Consider the following 21,216-nt stretch of genomic DNA (forward strand, 5'->3'; position numbering starts at 1 on the left):
TTTTTAATATCAGTTAAAAATTCTGACACCGATAGAGATGGCCAGTAGTAATGTTGGTCTAGAAACAAAATCTTTTAAGGTTTTTATGTTGTAAGAAAGTAATTTTAGAAGTGGACTAATTGCTAAAATATTAAAAAAAAAAACCTTTTATTGTTTACTCAATTACAAAATTGTCTAAAAAACCAAATATATCCATAGAATATTACGATATACAAGCAACTGCAAAGCATTTTGTATAATGCTGATAAAATCTATGGCTATGCCTGTGGCTAAAAAGATTAATATACCCTGTCTAGAAATCGCATAAAAAAATATATCACGTGGATTTACAATTTGGCGCTCATTGCGTTTTCAGTTGTTGATAAATGATCATTTATCGATAACCGATCATTTCGCCGATACAGCTGACCAAAACGCAGCACCTAAAAGTATGCTATAGATTTAATCAATGCCTCGATAGTGATCGCCGGAATGCGGCGAATGTTAGAGTTGCACCCTCGCTCGGAAGAGGCGAATCGCGCGGAATTCATTCACAGCGAATATTCACTTTTTACGGCGAAAACATATGGCGGGGGGATGGCGGCGAATATATTATTTGTTTTCAAGCGATCGTTGTTTTTCGTTTTTTCTTTCGCTCGCCGTTCGTTTTTTTTGGTTTATTCTTTCGCTCGCCGTTCGTCTTTTTTTTTTTGCAGTCGTGAAGAAAAGTCGAATTGTAACGGTTGTTTGTGTCGGAGTATGATCGGCGTGCGGAAAGAAGACGGCGAAATAAATTGATTTAATTAAATGAAGCATACAATAAAAGCAACCAAACAACGGTAAATGCAAAACGCCAAAATCACGTGTATGTGTGTTAAGTTAAAAATGGTTTAAGTAAAAAGCAACGCGTAAAACGCAACAACAAAGAAGCGGCAAAGCTAAAGCCGCCAATGTCCTGTATCAGTGTGTGTGTGTGTTTGTATGGCTGTGTGTTAGTGTGTATGTGCAAGCATGTGTGTTTAATTGTTTAAACAAATATCCCGAGAGAGTAAAGAAATTACGTGCGTGTTCGCCTATTAAATTGCATCAACGCTGTAAGAAAAAGCCGGCAGCGCCGATGACAAATAAATAAATACAAAACAACACAAATAAAATGTGAAAAAAGCTTATATGCATGTGTTAGTCTCTCTCTCTTTCTCTCTCTGTGTGTGTGCGAGTGTGTGTTTTGTTGCTGTGTAGTGCAATTTGAGTTTTGTGTCAGTTTGTTTAAATTATATGAAATTCGTTTTAATCAGTTTCATTTTTGCCATTTCCCTTCGGTTTCAATATTTTTTCTTCACTATTTTCCTTTGGTTTTTTATTATTCATTTTTGTTCTTAAATTTTATCTACGGTTTTTTTTTTTTTCGTTTTGTATCCCTTTTCTGTATATTCCTGGCGTAACGATTCGAGTGCAAGAAGGAGCAAATACATTTTTCACAGGACAATTAGTCCTTCTCATGTCTTTATATGTCTATATAAAGTAGTGTAAATGTTTTTTCTTTTAAAATCCTCTCGAAAAGTGTAAGTTTCTTGTGTTTGTTTTAACTAAATCGTTTTCCAATTTAGTTGCATTTTTTACAGTTCCCAACACACAAATTCAAGATATATGCAGATTGTTTGAATGGATGCAATCCCAAATTTCTATCAAGTGCAAATCAATCAAAATAAAGCCCAAGTTCAATCCATAAAGTGCTCAAAAATTACACAAATTTCACGTGGATAAAACAAATAAAATAATTATAATAATTTGTAAACTACAACAACAACGACAACAATAACAACAACAGCAGCCACAAGCATATTTGCCTGCTAACAAATTGTAAGTTTTGTTTTTCTGTTATTTTTTAATTTAACTATAATTATTTATTTTTCTATGCTCTGCTCCCCCTCCCCCATGCCTATTGTCTGTTTTATTTGTGCGTTCATCTACCTGTTGCTCCTACTTCTCTTGCTCCTGTTACTTCTACTCCTTCTCCTCCCACTCCCACTTCTGTTCGTTTTTGTTTTGTGCCGTTATTTACTTTACATACTGACACACACACACCCCTCTTTACACATATTTACATACACACACATACATGTAAAGGTCTTTTGTATATATATTTACTCACTTTTTCTTATTGTGTAATTCCAAAAAATCGAATAACCAACAATAATAATTCCACCTTGAATTTTTTTTTTTACCTCATATTTTCGAACTTCTTTTTGGGCCCTTTTCTTGCTCTCTCTCTCTCTCTCTATCTTTGCTCGTTCACTGTGCCATGCTCTGGCAATACTCTCTTTAATGTTGGTTTGTTAACACATACATATATACCCTATAGAATCCGAAAGGGTATTTTAATTACAATCACAATTATGACTCTTGGAAAAAAAAGTTGCTGCTAATGTTAAAATCATCCCATAAAGCAAATTCTTGATTAGAAACTTTAAACAAGTTGGTCGAACATTTTTAGAGGAATCTTACCAATATAGAGAAGCTTAAGCAAATAAAACCTAAGTTAACTAGGATTTAACTAAAGTCAGAGTAACAGATTGTTTAAATATATGTATTTATATAGCAATATATCGTTTCTATCCTTTAATTGTCATAATTTATATTAACAATCTTTGCAGTTAAAAACTGTGGAAAGGAAATTTTTAACTGAATTTTCCTATAAGTGATTGGTTAACATGCTTGATTTACATACAAAATAATTCAATTCTTGGTAAAATATTGGAAAAAGTCTTTAAAAACTATAATGTTATCATTTGCAAATCCTTAGTAAGTTATAAAGTAGTTGCTTATTTGTTTTAATAAGTTTTAATAAGTTAATAGAAGCTGAGAGCAAAACAAATGTCTTCAATTTTTGAATCAAAGACAAGGGCAATCGACGTTGATTTGACCAAATTAATTTCCGGTATGTTTTTTATTAACTTTGCTTGTTTTTGTTTCTTCTTTATATGTTTCCGCTGACTCATTCAATATATTTTTAAGTGATATCTTTTCCAAATTTTGTTTTAATTATGTATGTCTCGATACTGTCTGGCACTTTGCTGTAGAAAAATTCATTTGGAAAAACCTTATGGGGAAAACTAATTGCCATGAAATGTCAAAGGCCAATAAAAAGTAAACAATGTTGAAATTTGAGATCAATAATAGAGAAATTTTTGTTATTTCGATAGTGTCTAATTGAAATTTAAGTAAATTTCTTGTTTAATCAAGACTTAGTCTTTATAAGAAGTAAATTTTGAATTCCAAGTTCCGATATGGAGAATTGAAATGATAATTAATTGCCTAAAAAAGGAAATATGTTGTCCAAATACCTAATTGTTGTTACTTTGATGGCCTTTATTAATTGGTTAATTGGTCGAAGACTATATAATTTACTTACTTAATTTTTAAAGACGCTTTTCTATTGATTTTTATGAAACGCAATTTCACTGTAGAAAAAACCCGTGTTCTACGTACAACTATAGCCGTTATTTCAGATACACACAAAAACTCGACTCATTTGATCATTAGAAAAGTAGACGGGAGGAACAGACGGACGGACAGCCAGTCAGACAGACGGACGTAATTTGCAAACACAAAAAGCCATTAAAATATCAAATTAGCGTCTGGCTTTGGGTTCTCCTCTCTCTCTTTCACTGGATACTGAGATTTAGTGACTCGTCTCGTCTCCAATTGTTGCTATTGTTGTTGTTGTTGACGCCAATTGTGATGAACACCCATCCCCCACCCCCTAGCCTCCACCAATCACCCTTCTTGTTCATTCATATTGTTTACCCCTTTTTTGCCGCAAACTCGAATTGCATGACTGGAAATTTTTATGATTTTTTTTTTTTGTTACTAATCGAAAGTAAACGTACTGATTGAGTAGAAATCTAAAGAGTGAGAGAGGGAGAGTGTTGACAAAAAAAAAACTCAACACTTTAGTCTACTTCTTTTTATCTTTTCTTATCAGTAAAAACTTATTTTGCATCTCTATCTCTGAGTGTTGCTGCTGCGCGATGCATCAAAAGTTTTCGTGAGATAAAAAACAAATTTACAAGCAATATTTGCATTTCTTTTTATTTCACGGCCAAGGCTGCTGTGTATTATAAAATAAAAAATCATAAATAAAATGTATCAAAGCATTTGTCAGAACACGTTTTACCTGACTAACTGAGTCACTGGGTTGAAAGAACTTTCTGATTGTCGATAAATGTTTCGTAAAATCGTTATTCATTTCAAAAAGATTGAGAGTTCTTGGCACATAAATTTATAATTCTAGGCCATGGTCGGAGCGGATTGAAGGGGTGAAAAGGGGTTCTACTTTGGAATGAGACCAGAACCCCAAAAGCAATTCTAAATTCGTTCGATTTGTTTGTGAATGTTTAACTTAGAATTGAAAAATATCTGTTAAATGAAACTAGATGCTGATTAGATTGGTTTTCGTCTATATCTTATGTGTATTGGAATAATTAATCCATAAATGCATTTTATATCAGTACAGAGTCAGATCTGTATCATCAAGAAAAGCAAATTTTCTTGTAAACAAGCCCAAAAAGGCTCTTTGAAGGAATCTAATGTTAGTTCTTTCCTTTTTTGTTAGGGAAAAAACTTTAATAAACTTCTTTATTTAGGTAGATCTTGAACAAATTATACACATCAAAAGAAACAGATTGGAATAACATAAAATTTGATCATTATTATTTTGTTATTGCTGAAGTAAAACAAAATTTGTTTGGCGGTAGTTTGGTTTTGTCTACGCCCATGATATCGAAACAATCTATTACCCCTAGAAGATCGTTTGATCCATATTTGGTTAAAGTCGCACATACAACACACAAAGAGAGACACACTTACACACACACACAGACACACACACACATGTTGTGAGTACATTCATACAATTTGTATCTGCGCAAAAGTTCTCGGAGTTACGCTTGCGCATTTGAGTTAATTTGGCTTGGGGTCTCTTTCCTCCCTTCCTTTAGCGTTCCCTTGTCTTTGCCCCTAGACATGGTGAATACAGAAAAACGCGTTTAATAAATTATCAAGTTGAATGCCCAGTATCGAAATTTCAACATGCCTGACCTTGAGAGCCATACACACAGAAAATTTTCGGTGCTTTTGTTGTGTCGTCATGTGAGTGTGAGTGTGTGTGTGTGTGTTCTTTTGGTGGGTAGTTTCTTTTTTCTTTGGCTCGTTGTGCTGCGATGCGTTACGAATGATTCCTAGCCCAAGTTTCACTCTGTTTCTCATAAAGGGAAATCTCTTGACAAGTGCGCGGCTCTCTCTAAGTCTTGACTTGTTTTTTTTGCTTGGTTTGTCTATTTCGGTTAATTAAGGCAGCCATACAAATTAACTAACGCATGTGCGTAACAATAATCATGGTACGGCTTCAAAAAAAAAACACGAAAAAACGAGGAAAAAACATGATTAATGATGCTCGCTTTTTGGTTTTGGTTTCTGTTGAACTTGAAACCAGTTTTGGCCCTTGAATTTGGCAATTGAAATTAATGAGAGATTGTCTTGTTTTTTCAAAAGGTCAAGACGATTACGCCTACCACCAAGTCTTTACAAATCGAAAATAAAAATTGTGGTTTACATACAACATTAACCGGATGAGTGATGAAATCTTCATGAAGACGTCTCATTGTTGGGAAGAGAAGAGCTTGTAGAATTGGTTTTTAGGCTGTTTAAACGTTTTCTTTTTTGGCGATTAACTGCTAAGTACTTGAACAATTATTGTCATAAATCTTTTTTTAATTGTTGTAACCCTATTTAGTTTGGTATGCCCTAAAACTTTAAAAGTCATAAAATTTTAAAGCTGACTCCACTAAATTTTCCTATGTTTAAAAGGCACAAATAGATATCAGACTTATTTAAAAAATTCTATAACTTGACTAGTTTTTGTGTATAGAAAAAATGGTTTTGACAGGAGCAAGTTCTATTTAATATTATGTATCTGGAGATAGGTTTATTAAATCCTTAATAATTACATTTTCTCGTTGAGTTCTACTTCATAATCGTTCTAAAGATGTGAATAACTAATACATTTCAAAACGTAAACAATAATTAAATTGTGATTTCATTTCTTAAGTGTAAGAATGAGTATTTTAATTAACGTAAATGTAACTTTATTAAAATCGAAAGTTTCAAATCATGAATTTGCGTTTATTTTCATTGAGATGAAAATGAAAAACATGTGTGGCAAAACACAAACAGCAAAAGGAAAGAAAAACTATTATTGGATTGAGGCAAAAAACAGACGCCAGATCTAAATATTTATTGATATTTGACATGATTGATCACTTTTCAACGCCACACAAGGGAAGAGGAGAGTGGGGGGCAGGGTATGGGATGTGGGGGAGTGTCTGGGGCAATTTGTTAAGGTGTTGAAATATGCAAATGCTTAATGCTCTGATGAAGATGATGATTCCGGCTGTCAAATTAGTTATGAGGCGAATTATGTGTGGCATGTGGCATGTCAGAATGATGATGGACATAGACACACACACACCAATACACCTCCTAGACACAGACAGGCATTTAACTTACCTTTGCTCTAAAAACCAAATCGAACCGAATCGAAATGAAATGAATCCGACAACGTCTTCGTATCACTGATTGAAGAAGGGAGGGGGGCTATGTGGAATATATATATATAAATATACATTTTTTTTATCACAGCGCACGTAAATGTCAAACATAAGCTCAATGGAATTTGTGTTGTTCTGATTGTGTTCAACTCTTTTCACTCCTCTGCTCTCCCCCCGAATACCCCGCCCTCACCCTGCCCTTATGCGTGTTGTGTTTGCCATTTGATTGATAAGATGATGAGTCGACAGCTGTGCGACGGGGAATGCCTTGCCTTGCCCCCGCGTCCTCTAGCTCTCTCTATCGCTCTCTATGACGCTGTTTCGTTGAGTCTCAAGATATTTGGTTGCTAGGAGGCCAAACCCGAAAAAAAGGGGTTGGCCTTAACCCCAGGACGACAGGATAAGAAAAGGATGGTTTATTTGTATGTAATTAGGGTTGCATTTGCCGGTTTTCGTTCGCTCCGTCTCGTTGGTGTCAAGAGAGCGTGTGATTTTTTCATTTCTGGGTCTCCTGAAGTGCTACTACCCAAAGGGATTGTCTAAATATTCACTTGAGACCTTCATTTGGGCAATTTATTTTAAGATGTCATGCTAACACAAGCATTTTTTGCCCATAAATTGATTTAGATTTAGTCAATTTTTTTCAAGTAATGCATTTTGATTAATGGAAATGATTTGCAACTAGTTGAATGTTGATAAGGACTTTTAACTTTAGGTCTTTATCTAATTTGCTTGCTTGAAAAGTTCGAAGAGTTTCAAAACTAGTATTAAGAGGCGCAGTAGAGGTTCATTTAGAAGAGGTTCATTTAGAATGAATAGACTGTAATGGGTTAATGGGTTTGATTGAAATTCTTTTTGGATTCCATATTTTATGTTTCGTTATGGATAACCAAACCATTCAATTGTTAATTCCATCTCTGATCAATCAACACTTAAATCAAATAACCCAGCATATTCAATAATTTTTACTCAATGCACACACACTCACACAAACACACACACACACATTTACACACATGCATTTATCTATTGATTGTTTATGAGCTCAAAACTAATCAAAGAAATGAGAAAAGAGAAGAAAATATAAAAATCATTTAATATAAATTGGAAAAATGAAAGCAACAACAATATGGAAAATACATATTCTCTTCACTAGATAAATTTTCCAACTGTACACACACATACAGATGTATGTACATACATGTGTATAAACAAATAAAACAACAGAAAAAATATTTATTCTAATTTCTATTTTATGCGCTGTGAATTTTTGTTCTACATTTTCGCCAATATCATCCACCCACCCTCTCCCCCACTCCCACACCTTTCTATTTTCTAACTGTGTGTTGTGTCCCTGTCCTTGTTTCTCTTACTGTTTCAGCCTAATTCTTTTGCTTGTCATTTGTTGGCTATTTTGAAATGTTTTCTTAAACATTTATATACTACTAATATTAAATGCCATTTTTCACAATCAATAAAAAAATATATATATTTCGTCCACTTATGTATGCAATGCAAAATCACACACACACACACATACTCTCTCTTTCACACACACATCTACAGCCATACCAATTGTATAATTACATTCCATATATTTCTATGAAAGCTAGTGAAATGCATTTTTCACATCATTTTTGTGTTTTGTTTATTATTTCAAATTGTCAAACAAAACTTTGTCTAACTTTAACTTGAAAAAAACTACATTAAAAGCAATTTTCAATATTCTGCCAAATCTCTCTATGTACGTCTCTCTGTCTCCATAACTTTCTTGCTCTATCTCTGTCTTTCTATCTCTGTCTCTCTCTCTCTCTCTTTCCTACTATATAATCTTTCCAAGCTAAGCCAAATATTCTTTCTCTCTCTCTCTCTCTCTCTATTTGCTTTGTCTTATCCAAATGTCTAAATATTCAATGATTATGTCAATGATGATGATATATAGTCTATATAAAACCATACAAACTTTCGATTTTTACAGGCGGCTCTAACTGTGCCACCACGCCCCGCCCCGCCCTGTCTGGCGCCTACAAGAATGCCAACTCAGCGCATAAAATAATTAATTAATCACAATAATAATGATGATGAAAATAATCCTCCAAATAGTCAAAAGATCCAATATATCATAAATCAAATAATAAGGCAAATCTGACAAACAAATTAAATAATTTTGAGATCTCTGCCACATGCAAATTTTTATATAAATTTGTATTTTTATTTTCTAATATTACTTTAAAACGTTTTTGTTTTATATTTAACGTTTTGTTTCTGGATTTTCTGGTTTATTAAAAAACCATCAAAATTCGAAAAAATTTGAAGTGAGCGCCATCTAAAAATAAGGCAAATTCTGATTTACCAAAAGATTGTCTATATATATATATATATCTATATAGCTGAAGAATGTTGTTAAACATTTTTTTTAGTTTTGTTCTCGATATTCGATTCTTGCATTTTATAGCCTAGTGCTCTTTCTATTTTGCGTGAGAGTGTGTGTATTGTGCGTGTGTTGCGCGTTCCATATGGAATCAATTACTATATATATGTACATATATATAGTTAAATATATATATATATACACATTTGATGATCTATAAATAGTTTTCGTGTGGTGTTATCGCGTTATAAACAAACCCAAAACAAACAGCAGCAACAAAAAAAACAAGAATAAACAATTAAACATATTATTACTACTACTACTATTACAATTAATTCATCATTGTTATTAGAAGAAGGCGCCAGCGCAGAAAGCAACTCGCATGAGTGGCCTCCTTTAAAGTGGGTGAGTAACAAAAATCCAAATCCAATCCAAAATCCTTGTCATTATTTTCAAATTTCATTCATGCATTTGACTTTGACAATAACTTGAAAGAGAAAGAAATGCCCAGAAAGACACAGAGAGAAGAGTTAACATTGCATGGCATTTATTAAAACCATATATATATACATACATACATAGTATATATATGTATATATATAGTTGTTCTTCTCGTACAGACAACATGTCATTGGCTTCTGGTTTTGGCTTTGTCGTGTCTTGGCCAGGGTAAAAGTTGCCTTTGGCAGGCAGCCGGCATCCTCCTTTGCATGCTAAATAGTTGAGTTGAATCGCGTCGAGTTGGCTTGGATGAGTAGATGTACATATATATATATATGTATATGTACATTTGCTTGGGTGGCTGCCGCCCCTGAATGCTAAGAAGTAGTTAAACTTCCTTAGCTTAGCAACATCATCATCATGATCATTATTATTATTGTATTATTGTACTTGCAACTTGAAGCTGTCTTAAGCCAACATCTGTTGCCAGCTGCCAGTGCAATTGCAATTGCATTTTGCTGGCTGCGTGAGCCACAAAAAAAAAAAACCCCACCCGCCTCGTGTAAAGACCACCAAAGATTGAGAAAAGAAGGGAGATTTTTGCTAGCAATGGGGTAAAGTCAATTTAACCATAAGCCAGTTTAATGTTAAGTACGTATTTAGTTGAGAAGTTAAAAGTTTGGATATAACATTAAGCATACAACTAGAAATTTGCAGTCCTCGGAAGATGAGTTGTCTAAGTGGCCTAGTCATTTAGTCAACTGAACAACGAGGATCCGGGTTCGAATCCCAGGCTAGTATATTATATGGACGTAGTTTTAGTCTAAACCGAAGGCCTTAGTTGCCAGTGCTTGTAAAATATAGTTGGGTTGATAGTTTACAACTATATCCTATACTTTAATACAATACAATACAATACTAGAAATTTTATTCTATACATTTGTTTGGAAATATTTATGCTCCGTTCCAGCGATATGAAACTTACATTGGAAATACCCAAAAATGTTAAAAACACTTTTGTTTTTCCCTGCATTTAAAATATTTTTGTGCCTTAATATGCCTTAGGGAATATAAAGTTTATAAATATCCCTCATAAATCTAAAACTAAAATATTCGTGGAAAATTTCTGAAACCATAAAAGAATTTCTATGGTTCTCTCAATAATAGATAAAACTTTCTATGAAACCTAAACAAAAACTTGAAAACTAAAACAAATTTTAACTAAAAAATGTCCCGGAATTAAATTTGTGAATTTCAAACATAAATTGAATTGTGAATTCGTTAAAAAATAATCAATTTATATGTTTTATGACTCTAATTTTGCTTGGTTGATCTCCTCGTAATAGCAGCTAATAATAAATTTTTAAAGCATGCCTTAAATCAAAACTAAAATCGCCATATAAACAAATCTGAAACTGAAAGCGGTTAATTTCTTTAGAATTTTGTTATTTTGATCTATTTAGTTTGCCTCAAATTTTTTAGTTGAAATTTTATATATTTTTGGGTGATAGATATATGATCGTATTTTGATAATAAACGGTTTCAAGTACCATCATCACTGTCTCGGCAATTTGATTCCAATGTGGATCAAAGAAATGTTTACATAATGAAAAACTTTTATTTTATACAAATTTTAATATGTCCCTGTCATCTAAAACACAAATAGAAATACATACATACAGAATATATGTATGTACCTTGTCGAATTCATAATATCTAAATAAATGCTATAAGTCATTCTTTAATGTGGCTAGCAGCTATGATCAATCAGTTATAACATAGTTGCAATCATTATAATGCTTTTGATTCTATCAAAGCTTCAAGAAACACGTGAAATTGTTGATAAAAAAATCCATATATTTCCATTCTTATTTAAAAAAAAAAAAAAAAAACCTAGAAATTTCTTATCAGAAATTTCGTTTTCTACTTGTCAACAGAAAAGATTAAGTTTGTATGTGCATATAAGAAATAGACAGCTTTCTCTCAGTGTATAAAAGTGTAATGTCTGATATTTTTCGAAAGAAGAATTCGTTAAAATAATAAACTTTGGCAGAAACAATTGCTGAAATCGTGTTAATTTACATTTCATCGAAATTTTAATTTACTTATGTATGTATATTTATACCTACAACACATATACATTTACATATATAAACACCTACATATATATATGTATATATATCATATGTTTAAGTGTGCGTGTCTCCCCCTGTTTAGGTGTGTGTGTGTGTGTGTGTGTTTGTATCTGTGTTCGTCTCGTGTTTATTCCATTTATTTTATCATATTCCGACATACGTTTCACATGCACTTCAAAATAAAACTAACCGCAAAAATAAAATTCACATTTTTTTGTTTTTAGTTTTTCCTCATACTCTATAATTATAATGTAATGGGTCATATAACAAATGTTATGTTGTTACGTTTACATGGGGCATATGTCATTCAATATAATAAAGATGACTAGAGGGGGGGAATGTATTTTGAGGGTAAAGCCTTTCATTACGAGATATTTTCCTTAAATAGTCTAAAAATAGAAGGAAAATGGAAAAAACCATGGAAATATATTTCCAGCATAACTAAGTGATTAGTTTCCATTGTAAAAGCCTTTTTTGCCCCCAAAGTAAAAAGTAATGGTGCCATGTAAAGTGATAAAACCGACGGTGATGACATGTGTTTGATCATTAAAAGGGTATCTAAAAGTCGCTGGCAAAGACCAATTAATACATTTTTTCATTCTTTTATTCACCATAGCTGTTGCTTTATTATTGTTGTTGTTGTTTTCATGCTAAATGTATATACATATGTGAGGCGATATTTTTGGAGCACGCCAAACCAGCAGAAATCAGACAATGGTGAAGAGAGGGCCACAGAGAACAGACAGCGAGGAAGACCTAGAGAAGGAGAGAGAGAGAGAGAAGGGAGAGCGAGACCGTGAGAAAGAGGGTAGAGAAACACAACGTGGTTCTAGCGGTGGCAGCGGCGGCAACAATACAAATAAACGCAAAGCTTTAGATAAATTATTTGGGTAAGTTTTAGCAACTGGACAACTTTTTGGGGGCCGGGGGGCGAGGAAATGACAGATCAGCTGTTCTGCTTTTTGTAGATAGAAGGGGAGAGGCGAGTCAGGGCAGAGATGGTAGCAAAATGGTTTATAATTATTTTATATCATGTGCTCCACAATGCTCCCACGCGATTCCTGTTTCATACATTTCATACATGATTCTCCCAGAGTTGCTCTTAAGTGCATAGTTGAGGCAAACATATGACACAATTTGGTTTCCATGTGACTGTGTGTTTGTGTATGTATCTCTGTGACCACTAAAGACCCATTTGCTTAGAGCAGCAGCTTTAAGTGCATTTGAACATTAGGCATTAGGAGACAACAAAAAACCATAAAGAAACAAAAACAAAACTAGTAGAATCTAAAAACAAAACCCAAATGAACGAATGAGCAGGAAAAACTCGAGTGTCATCTTTGCTCAGTTTTGTCGTCGCTTTTGAGCATTCATTTCAATTGCTGTTAATCAAAATTTAGACTGCTGTGGGTGAGAATGGAATATATGGAATGGTGACGTAGCTTGTCATCCTCATCATCATCATCTCCCCATCTCATGATTACCTAGAAAAGTGATTAGCAAAGTTGCCCACGCAGAGCCAACTAAATGAGGCAATTTGCCAGTGCAAGTTAAGCTAAACGCTGAGCAAAGAATATTATATATTCATAATATGAATGACACTTCTAATGGTTGCTGCACAAACAATTAATATTAAATGAAAAAACACAAAAAATATCCAAAATACCTATAATATTATAAAAACAAGCATTTTAAAGTATCTTTAACTGTACGAACTGAAATTGAGAACCAACATTAAGCAGTTTTCAATCGACTAAGACTATATCTATAGATCATAGGGATCATTTAATTTGTATTTTTACTGAAAAAATTTAACTTTAATTGATATTAAATGGTGCTTGCTCCATGTTTAAAGTTTTTTCTCTAAAAAAAATATTTAAATAACCACACAAATTAAGAGATACAACTTTCTAGAATCGAAAAGATTCTATGTCGTAGTTATGCACTGAGAAAAATAAAAAATAAAAAATCTTTTGACTAAAAATGATTGAAAAATCGCTAAAAATAGCATCTATCGTATTGCTTTCATTGGGTATAATAGTTATTTAAATCAACACTCAAGGAAATTCCCAGAAAACCTTTTTAAATTCAAGAGGGAGTGATTTAATGTATATATAACGCTATGTGGTTTTTTTAAATGTTGTAAAAAGTGCACAAATTGCCGCCTCGGCTGCCGCAGCTGTTTATATGTATGTAGTTTTGGCAAACAATAAAAATTAAAAGTTAAATTCAACAAATTAGCAAGCTAAGAGCAACATGTGCCAAGAAATTGGCCAGAACCACCTGTTGTTATATATTTTGCGCCAGCAATGCAGCGGCAACTTGGCCTGTAAAAAATATCATTAAATTTCACTTAAGCTGTGCAAGAGAGTCAAGTCAGCCAACTTCAGTCGACAACAACGACAACAAAGATGACAACAACAGACGGGCAACAGCAAGGGTGCCTTGGCGAGGGGTCCGGGGGGAGAGACGAAGAGGAGGAGTCCAAGCCAAAATCTCCAGCCAACGGCAAGTGCCAAAAAGAGTGGTTTAGTTTTCTTGCTTTTCACATTTTCCGGCGCGTGCGACGGCCGCATTTGCCGCACTGTATACACTTTGCCAGTCAGCCAGCGAGCATCTTCTGTTCCATCTTTGCTGCTTTTGCTGCTTCTCGAACATCCTCTTTCTCATCTTCATCTTCCAGTGTGTCTCTGGCTCTGGTATCTGGTATGGTGTCTGTTGTCTGCTGTGTGCGTGCGAGTTGTTGCACTTTGCGCTTTCGACCCACATTTGTCTTTGGCGTGGATTTTCCGAGGATTGCCTGAATTTGCTTTTCTTTTAGTTTTTTTTTGTTTTCCTTGTTGTTTTTGTTTGTGTTGAGCATTTCCTGGTACATTTTTCTTGTTGCTTGCCTTCTGCTGCTGCTGCTGCTGCTGCCCCTCCCGGAGCCACATAGTTTTTATCTTCTACTTCTTTTATATGCATTGGCATTGTTGCATCTCCGAGATTTTGCTCTACGCTTCCACTCAGTGGCACTTTAAGATTAAGTTTGAGTTTTGCCCATCTCCAGTTTTCCCCATTTTTGCATAATGCAGTGCATTTTTGGTCAAGTAGTTAACTTGCTTTTTTGCCTTTTGGCCAAGTGGATGGAAAATGTGTTAAAAAAATATTCAAAGAATTTATCTTGTGTGTGTGTGTGTGTGGTAAAGAAAAATGTTTATGATGTGACTTGTAGTTAACTCTTGTGTCAAAAGATTTCAAGATTGAATTATAATTATTGATTGCAAAAATACTGTTTATTTGATTTGCACTTTATGCCTACTTATATATGGTATATTTAGCAAAAACTCAAAGAGTGATTTGCCATTTGAGCACTTGAAGTGATTGCCAAGTGGTAGAATTGGGAGGTAATAGAGTTGGCCATTTCAATGGGAAATTCTGTGAAAAATTGATTTTATTGCACATTTATTTATTTGACATTCATCAATAGAATTTTCCCATTAGTTTTATTATATACATTTTTCAATTTAATTTCAATTTGAATTTTATAGAAAATGGCATAAAATGTAAAAAAACAAAAAAAAAACAAAATACAAAATATTTTTGCATTTCACTTCTCCCTCTCTCGTCGTCGCTCTTGTGTTGGTGTTGTCTTTAGATCATTTCTTGGTCTGCTGACAAGATTTCAATTTAAGTTTCATCTGACTTATGGCTGCTTGTCGCTTTACAAGATGGCAACCATTTCTCGTCGACTGACTGAGTTTAGTGAGTCGCACGCGTATCTGACGGATTGCCGAACATTCAGTAGCAGGCAGCATCTCGCCATTCGGGCATACAGCTAACACATGTTTAACTAAATAATTGAGATTTCTGTGTACATTTTGGCATTTGTGAGATGACACTAAACTTTGTTGGTCTTCTTTCTTTTGGTTTTGCTTTTGGCATAGTGCCAGAAAACGATGCCACTTTAATCATATTAAAAAGGGCACTACACCATGCCCTCTTTTCCTCCTCCCCATATATGTTTTCAATTCCATTACTCAGCGTATTCATCTAGACTAAGCCCATTGTTCCTATGTCTATGTGTGGCCCTCTCTCAGGCCGTACACACAGGGAAAACGTTAATTGCCATAAAAAATCAAATATGCAAAATGTTTTGTACTAAGTAGCAGCAGCAGGGCAACAAAAGCTATATAAATATTTACTTGAAGAGTGTCTTGTGTAGACTCTACTTTATACTAGACTAGTTGGTTCTTGACCAGGCAATGAACTGCCTAAGGCTACAGAGCTAAAGTGTATAGAGTCAGGGATTATATATAGGAGAAATAACTAAACTATAACTCATTGATTAATTCTTGATTGATTTGTGTTTCAGCCAGGTAAAATAGTTTGATTATAAGAATTAGTAGGGATTACTTTACAATGATTGATCATTTTGAAAAAATTTCGATTGTTTAAGCAATGATATTCGTTTCGTTGATTTTGAATGTATTTTCTTGTTTAAATCTCCAAAATTTGGTTCTAAACGTTCCTATAAACTAGTACTTAAAAGAGACATAGTTAGCCAACTTTGTCTTACTGGGTTAACCAACGTGAATATCGGTTAAATCAAAGTTTTAGCATTGATGATCTAACAATTTTGTTTAACCATTAATGATTCATTTGATGCGATGTACACATTTAATTGGAATTCCACAATGGGTAGAGATTCAGAATACTGAGTATACATATTTCAATGAGTCTATCGTCACGACTGTTTCTCTTTTTTTCTACTTCAATATCATTCTCTATCTCTATTTCTCTGCCTGCTGCTGGCCAACTGACTGACTTACTGGGCGTCATCATAAATTTTTATCAATTTAACTAATAAATTGTATGGCTCCTCTCTCTCCTGTGGTTGTTGTTCCAAATATTGTCATTGTTGTTGCTTCGCTCATTAGGCCGCTTAATGACCGTGGGGTGAGCTGGTGAGGGGGGGAGGGTATTGACGCTGCCGTTGTTGCTAAATGCTCGTAAAAATCAATAATAATTCACAGATTTTAAACGTGCCATATAATGGGCATAGAGCGAGGTGCGTTTAAGATAAGCCAAGCGAATGAAATGAATGAGATACGATAGAATAGTGAATAGAGTAGGAAAACGGGAGGGGAGACAGAGAGTAGGCGATAGGTGGACAGTGCGTGAGAGTTCGCTCTGTGTGTTTGTGTCAGTGTGTGTGTGGTCGCTTTGAAGCTTTCGTTCGTGTCTGTTGTTGAACCAACAATAGATAAATAACAACAAATTTTTATAACAAATTAGATAAGCTATACACATTAGCAACGATATGACAATTATACTTGGTCAACATACAAGATTACAACACCAAAATATACATGGAATTGTACTAGAATATAGTTTGTATGTTTATCTAGTATATTCACGACATTTGACAATCATATTTCACATGGTATTCAATTGATAGTCATAATTCTTACTAACTAGATTACTCACAAATGTCTGAATAAATAATGATTCAATGCCAAAACGAATTTCAATGATTTTTACAAATTTGTGAATGTCTTTCAATATTTCTGTCCAGTCTCCGGTTTTTGCTTTTGAAACCTACTTTGTTCTAGTATACAAGTTCATTATCCATAGGTTTTAAAAATTCTTTATCGAATAACAAGATTCTACTGAAAAGAGCAACAATTGATATGCAATGTATCTTAAACTTAGTTCAAATTGTAACAAGATCCTAAACAATCTATACTTTATGGCGGTCGGAAATACATCCTGTGATCTTACATACATTTCGACTATTCGGAAAATTAGCTTTTTATACCCTTGCAGAGGGTATTATAAAATTGGTCAGATGTTTGTAACGCACAGTAGGAGACGTTTCCGACCCCATAAAGTATATATATTCTTGATCAGCATGAGAAGCTAAGTCGATATAGCCATGTCCGTCTGTCCGTCTGACCGTCTGTCCGTCGGTGCGTACGCGTTTTACTCAGCCATCTTAAGAGCTATCGGGATGAAATTATTTTTGGGAGCTTTTTTTTACCCGGGTGAGATAAAGTATGAAAATCTTTGGGATCGGACCACTATATCATATAGCTCTAGAAGAAACATTTTTGCAAAAATTGGAGTATCCCCATGAAATTTACCAATATGATAGTAATAGATATAAAATCTCAGATCCCAAAATTTGAATCTGATCCGATAAATAGAACACAAGTTACAGTCAATATAAATCGGTTCAAACGCTGCCGGCAGCGCTGCTTGCTGCCTACTACTGCCATCATCAAATCAACAGAGCACACGCATACACACACAGACGCAACGCTACATGAACTGTATGTGTATGTCAGTTCATGCCGTGCTTTGCTTAGAAAATGATGGAAGAAGAAAAACTTGTGGTAAAAAGAGAAATAATATTTTGTTTGTGTATTGATGAATTGAGTTGCAGGGAAAGAAATTTCAAAAAGGAAAAATATTATTGCCAAGTATAGGCATAGCCGAAGTTAGCTTCTTTGATATTTTAACATGTTTAAGATTAGTTTATTTTGCTATTTTATCTGATAATGTACCTTAATTTGGAGGAGAGCTCCTAAATGTGGCGAGTCTTTTTGTATTTAAATGAGCTTAATTTACCTATTAACTTTTCCCTTATTTTACTGTTTATTTTCTTGCGTTCGGTATTCCCCTAATTTTCAGTGCTTCACCCTTTTTTGTTTGTTAACAGAATTTTGTTGCTTGTTTTCTTTTTTAAATGGGCATAAAAAATTCTTTTCCCCCTCTTGCTTTTGTTTATTTACACTTTTCGATAAGTATACAAGTTGATAATTTATCTTCAGCGATTTAGCAACGGAAGTTTGCATGCCAACCCCTCTCGTCCATTCCGCTCCCCCTTCTAGAAATAGTTTAAGGATATCCTTAATAAATACAACAACAAAAATCAAATGTTTTTTTTTTCTCTTTTTTTCTCGTTTTAGGTAAGTTTGTGTGTGTAAATTCAACGGTCTAGGGGCAAAACAGCAAGAAAGAGAGACAGAAAAACAGTCGTTAGCATGAGTCAAGCTGTAAGTGTAAATCTTTTTACTGTTACATACATTCTAACTAGTCCTAAGCAACCCCCCACCGCCACCCCCAAAAGAGAGATTTTAGCCACATCATGTTGTTGATGTGGGCGAAACAGCTAAACCTAAAGCCAAATGTCGTGCGAGTGTGAATAGCCAACAGCAGCAGCAGCAACAGGCAGCAACATAAATGCTAAACATTTGTTCAACAAAAGAATTATTATTATTTGTATTTGTTAGTATTTATTTTAGTGTGCTGGTGGTATTCCATTTGTCCGTCATGTTGTCCTGAATGTCTGCATGCTCGTTTGTCCTTTTGTTCGACCGGCTGTCAGTTGGTCGAATTTTCCTCGAATATTTTTCATGCCATTTCACATTTGCAATTTGAATGCAAAGCTTCGAACTAGTCTGATCTCTTGCCCCCGCAGCCCCCTCTCTCTACTTATCTCTCTCGCTCTCTATAGATATACATTTTTATTTTATTTGATTTGCCTTTTTCCCTCGATTTTCTTCTATTTTCCGTTTTTTTTCAAGCTTTTGTTGCTGTGCAATTGAATTGCAAATATTTGTGCTACAATTTCTCGCAGCATGCCACAGATAAATAAATGAATTTCGAATGTATTTTATTAGTTGGCAAATAAACAGTAAATAAAGTTTCAATTTGTGTCTATAGCGTATAAGCCAGCTATAAGTGTTCATTAAGCTCTTTCTAGCATTTAAACACTCGTATGAGAGCTATTACTATGACATACAACAAAAAACTTTGCATCAAAAATATGTTTCCTCTAGCATATTTCACAAATTAATGAAGTAGGAGCCCAGGTAGTTAGTTTCTGGTAACCATTTGATGGACAGAAATGTACAGTTTACATGATGAAAACTGTCTTGGGTAGAGAGGAAAGATGTGGCTTACAGAAAGACCTTGAGATCACATGCCACAGAAGAGAATATTTCTGAGAAACTTTTGAACTTTTTAGCTTACTGTGAAATATATTTCACCTGAATTAAATGTCTTAGTGTGTAAAACCACAATATCTTGTTCGCAAGAAGCTAATAACCTAATTAAACCAATGTTAAAGTTATATGTATGTATGTGTAATTGTCTAAACTTTGGATAAAACCGCGCACATTTCTCCCTTTGAAATGATTATAAATTTTCCCGCCCCTTTTCAGCGCAAATAGGTTAACCATTTCCTCATCTTTTGCCTTAACTTGGAAATTCCGTTTCATCTGTTTATTTCTTTTTACACTCTCCTCGTGTGCCATCATCTAAAAATAATAATATTTACGATTCTATTTCATTTCTCTGTTGTTGTTGTTGTGTTTGGTTGCTCTTAGGATACCGTCAACGCTGCGCCATATAATTAGCTGATGTAAGGGGAAAGGGGAGTGGCAAACTGGTGGCCCTCATCTTCTTGTCTGTTTGCCGGTCATAAGTCAATAGTTGGCGACATTTTAATGGCGTTTTTCTCGTGTAAATCTTTGCGCTAATGAAAAATTATGAATTTATATGTTATATGTTTTAGTTGCCAACAGAATCCTCTTACGAAAAGACAGATAGACAGACACACACACAGTCAGTTTAGAGGTGCGTACTTATAGGAAGAGGAGAGGCCATTAAAAATATTATTCATGTTTATTATTGCATGTTCCGCGAAAATGTATTAATGTGCCTCACGACGGTTTATAGGATGTTTTTGTGTTCCTGCTCATGTTTTGTATTTCAACAAGTAGATGATGTCCGTCAATGTTGACTATAAAAAATTGTGGTTGCATTTGGCTGTTTTTATATCTTGGTTGCCATTTAATATGCGGCTTTTTGATTGAGCTGGAACGGCTATAATGTTTTCTTAATTGATTTAAGTTTCTTGGGGAATACTCTCTGAGCAAAAAAATATAAAAAGTAAGCGAAGTAGGAAAATATGCCTATCTATACATTACCCAATAATCTCATCTATTCTCATTCATATTCTCCCAAAGGCTAGACAAATAAACCAATTGAAATGTTTGCTTCCATTAGATCTATAATCTCATAGATCAAAGAGAGAGATTGATTAAAATACAAGTGTGTCAACAAAAGACTTAGATTATACTATTAATATAATCCCACGACACAATATCGAATTTTTTCTTGCTAAACATTCTTTGATTTAAGAAATTGTATCTAACAAAAATGTTCATTCTTTCTAATACTGTTCTATATTTTATATGTGTGTATATATCTATAAAATTGTGTCGTTATAATTTAACATTTTGCAAATCACCGGAAACAGTCGGAATGAATTTTTGATGGCGTCGTTTTTTTTGTTTTTTGTCTGCTCTCTCTGTTTGTGTTATAAACAATATGTGAAAACTAGAATTCATTCGTATGTGTATTTTTAGTATGGCTATAATTATAGCCTTAGATTTATGGCTGGCCTAAGGCACTTTGCTATATTAAAACCATAATGTTTTGGCTAATTCCCGCCCAAGATTGATGTGGCAACCCGACAAATGGCTAAATGTTCGCCTCATTATTTTACTTCTTATTTGCTAACAACAAAGAGAAAGGTGCAGACGTTGTCGTGTTTTTTGGTAATCAATGGGAAAACCGTTTACAAGTAAGAATCAAAGTGGGTTACCCAGGATTCAAATATAGGCTTTAG

General features: G+C 34.0%; 1 protein-coding gene across 6 annotated transcripts in view; it reads left to right on the forward strand.

The window, feature by feature from the left end:
- Nucleotides 1-1,769: 1,769 nt before the first annotated feature.
- Nucleotides 1,770-21,216, forward strand: part of LOC6647203 (polypyrimidine tract-binding protein 1) — a 164,209-nt gene continuing 144,762 nt past the window's right edge. For 2 of the 6 annotated variants that reach the window (XM_023178863.2, XM_015177293.3), the window contains exons 1-2: nucleotides 1,771-1,839; nucleotides 18,488-18,574. In XM_023178863.2, coding sequence (XP_023034631.1) covers nucleotides 18,563-18,574 — 12 coding nt within the window. In that variant the 5' untranslated portion in view covers nucleotides 1,771-1,839; nucleotides 18,488-18,562. Of the gene's footprint in view, nucleotides 1,840-9,289; nucleotides 9,364-18,487; nucleotides 18,575-21,216 lie in introns of those variants that run through there. The other 4 variants (XM_047013496.1, XM_023178866.2, XM_023178867.2 and 1 more) reach the window with 3 other exon arrangements.

Source organism: Drosophila willistoni, chromosome 3R (assembly GCF_018902025.1).
Source record: "Drosophila willistoni isolate 14030-0811.24 chromosome 3R, UCI_dwil_1.1, whole genome shotgun sequence".
Taxonomy (NCBI): Eukaryota; Metazoa; Arthropoda; class Insecta; order Diptera; family Drosophilidae; genus Drosophila; species Drosophila willistoni.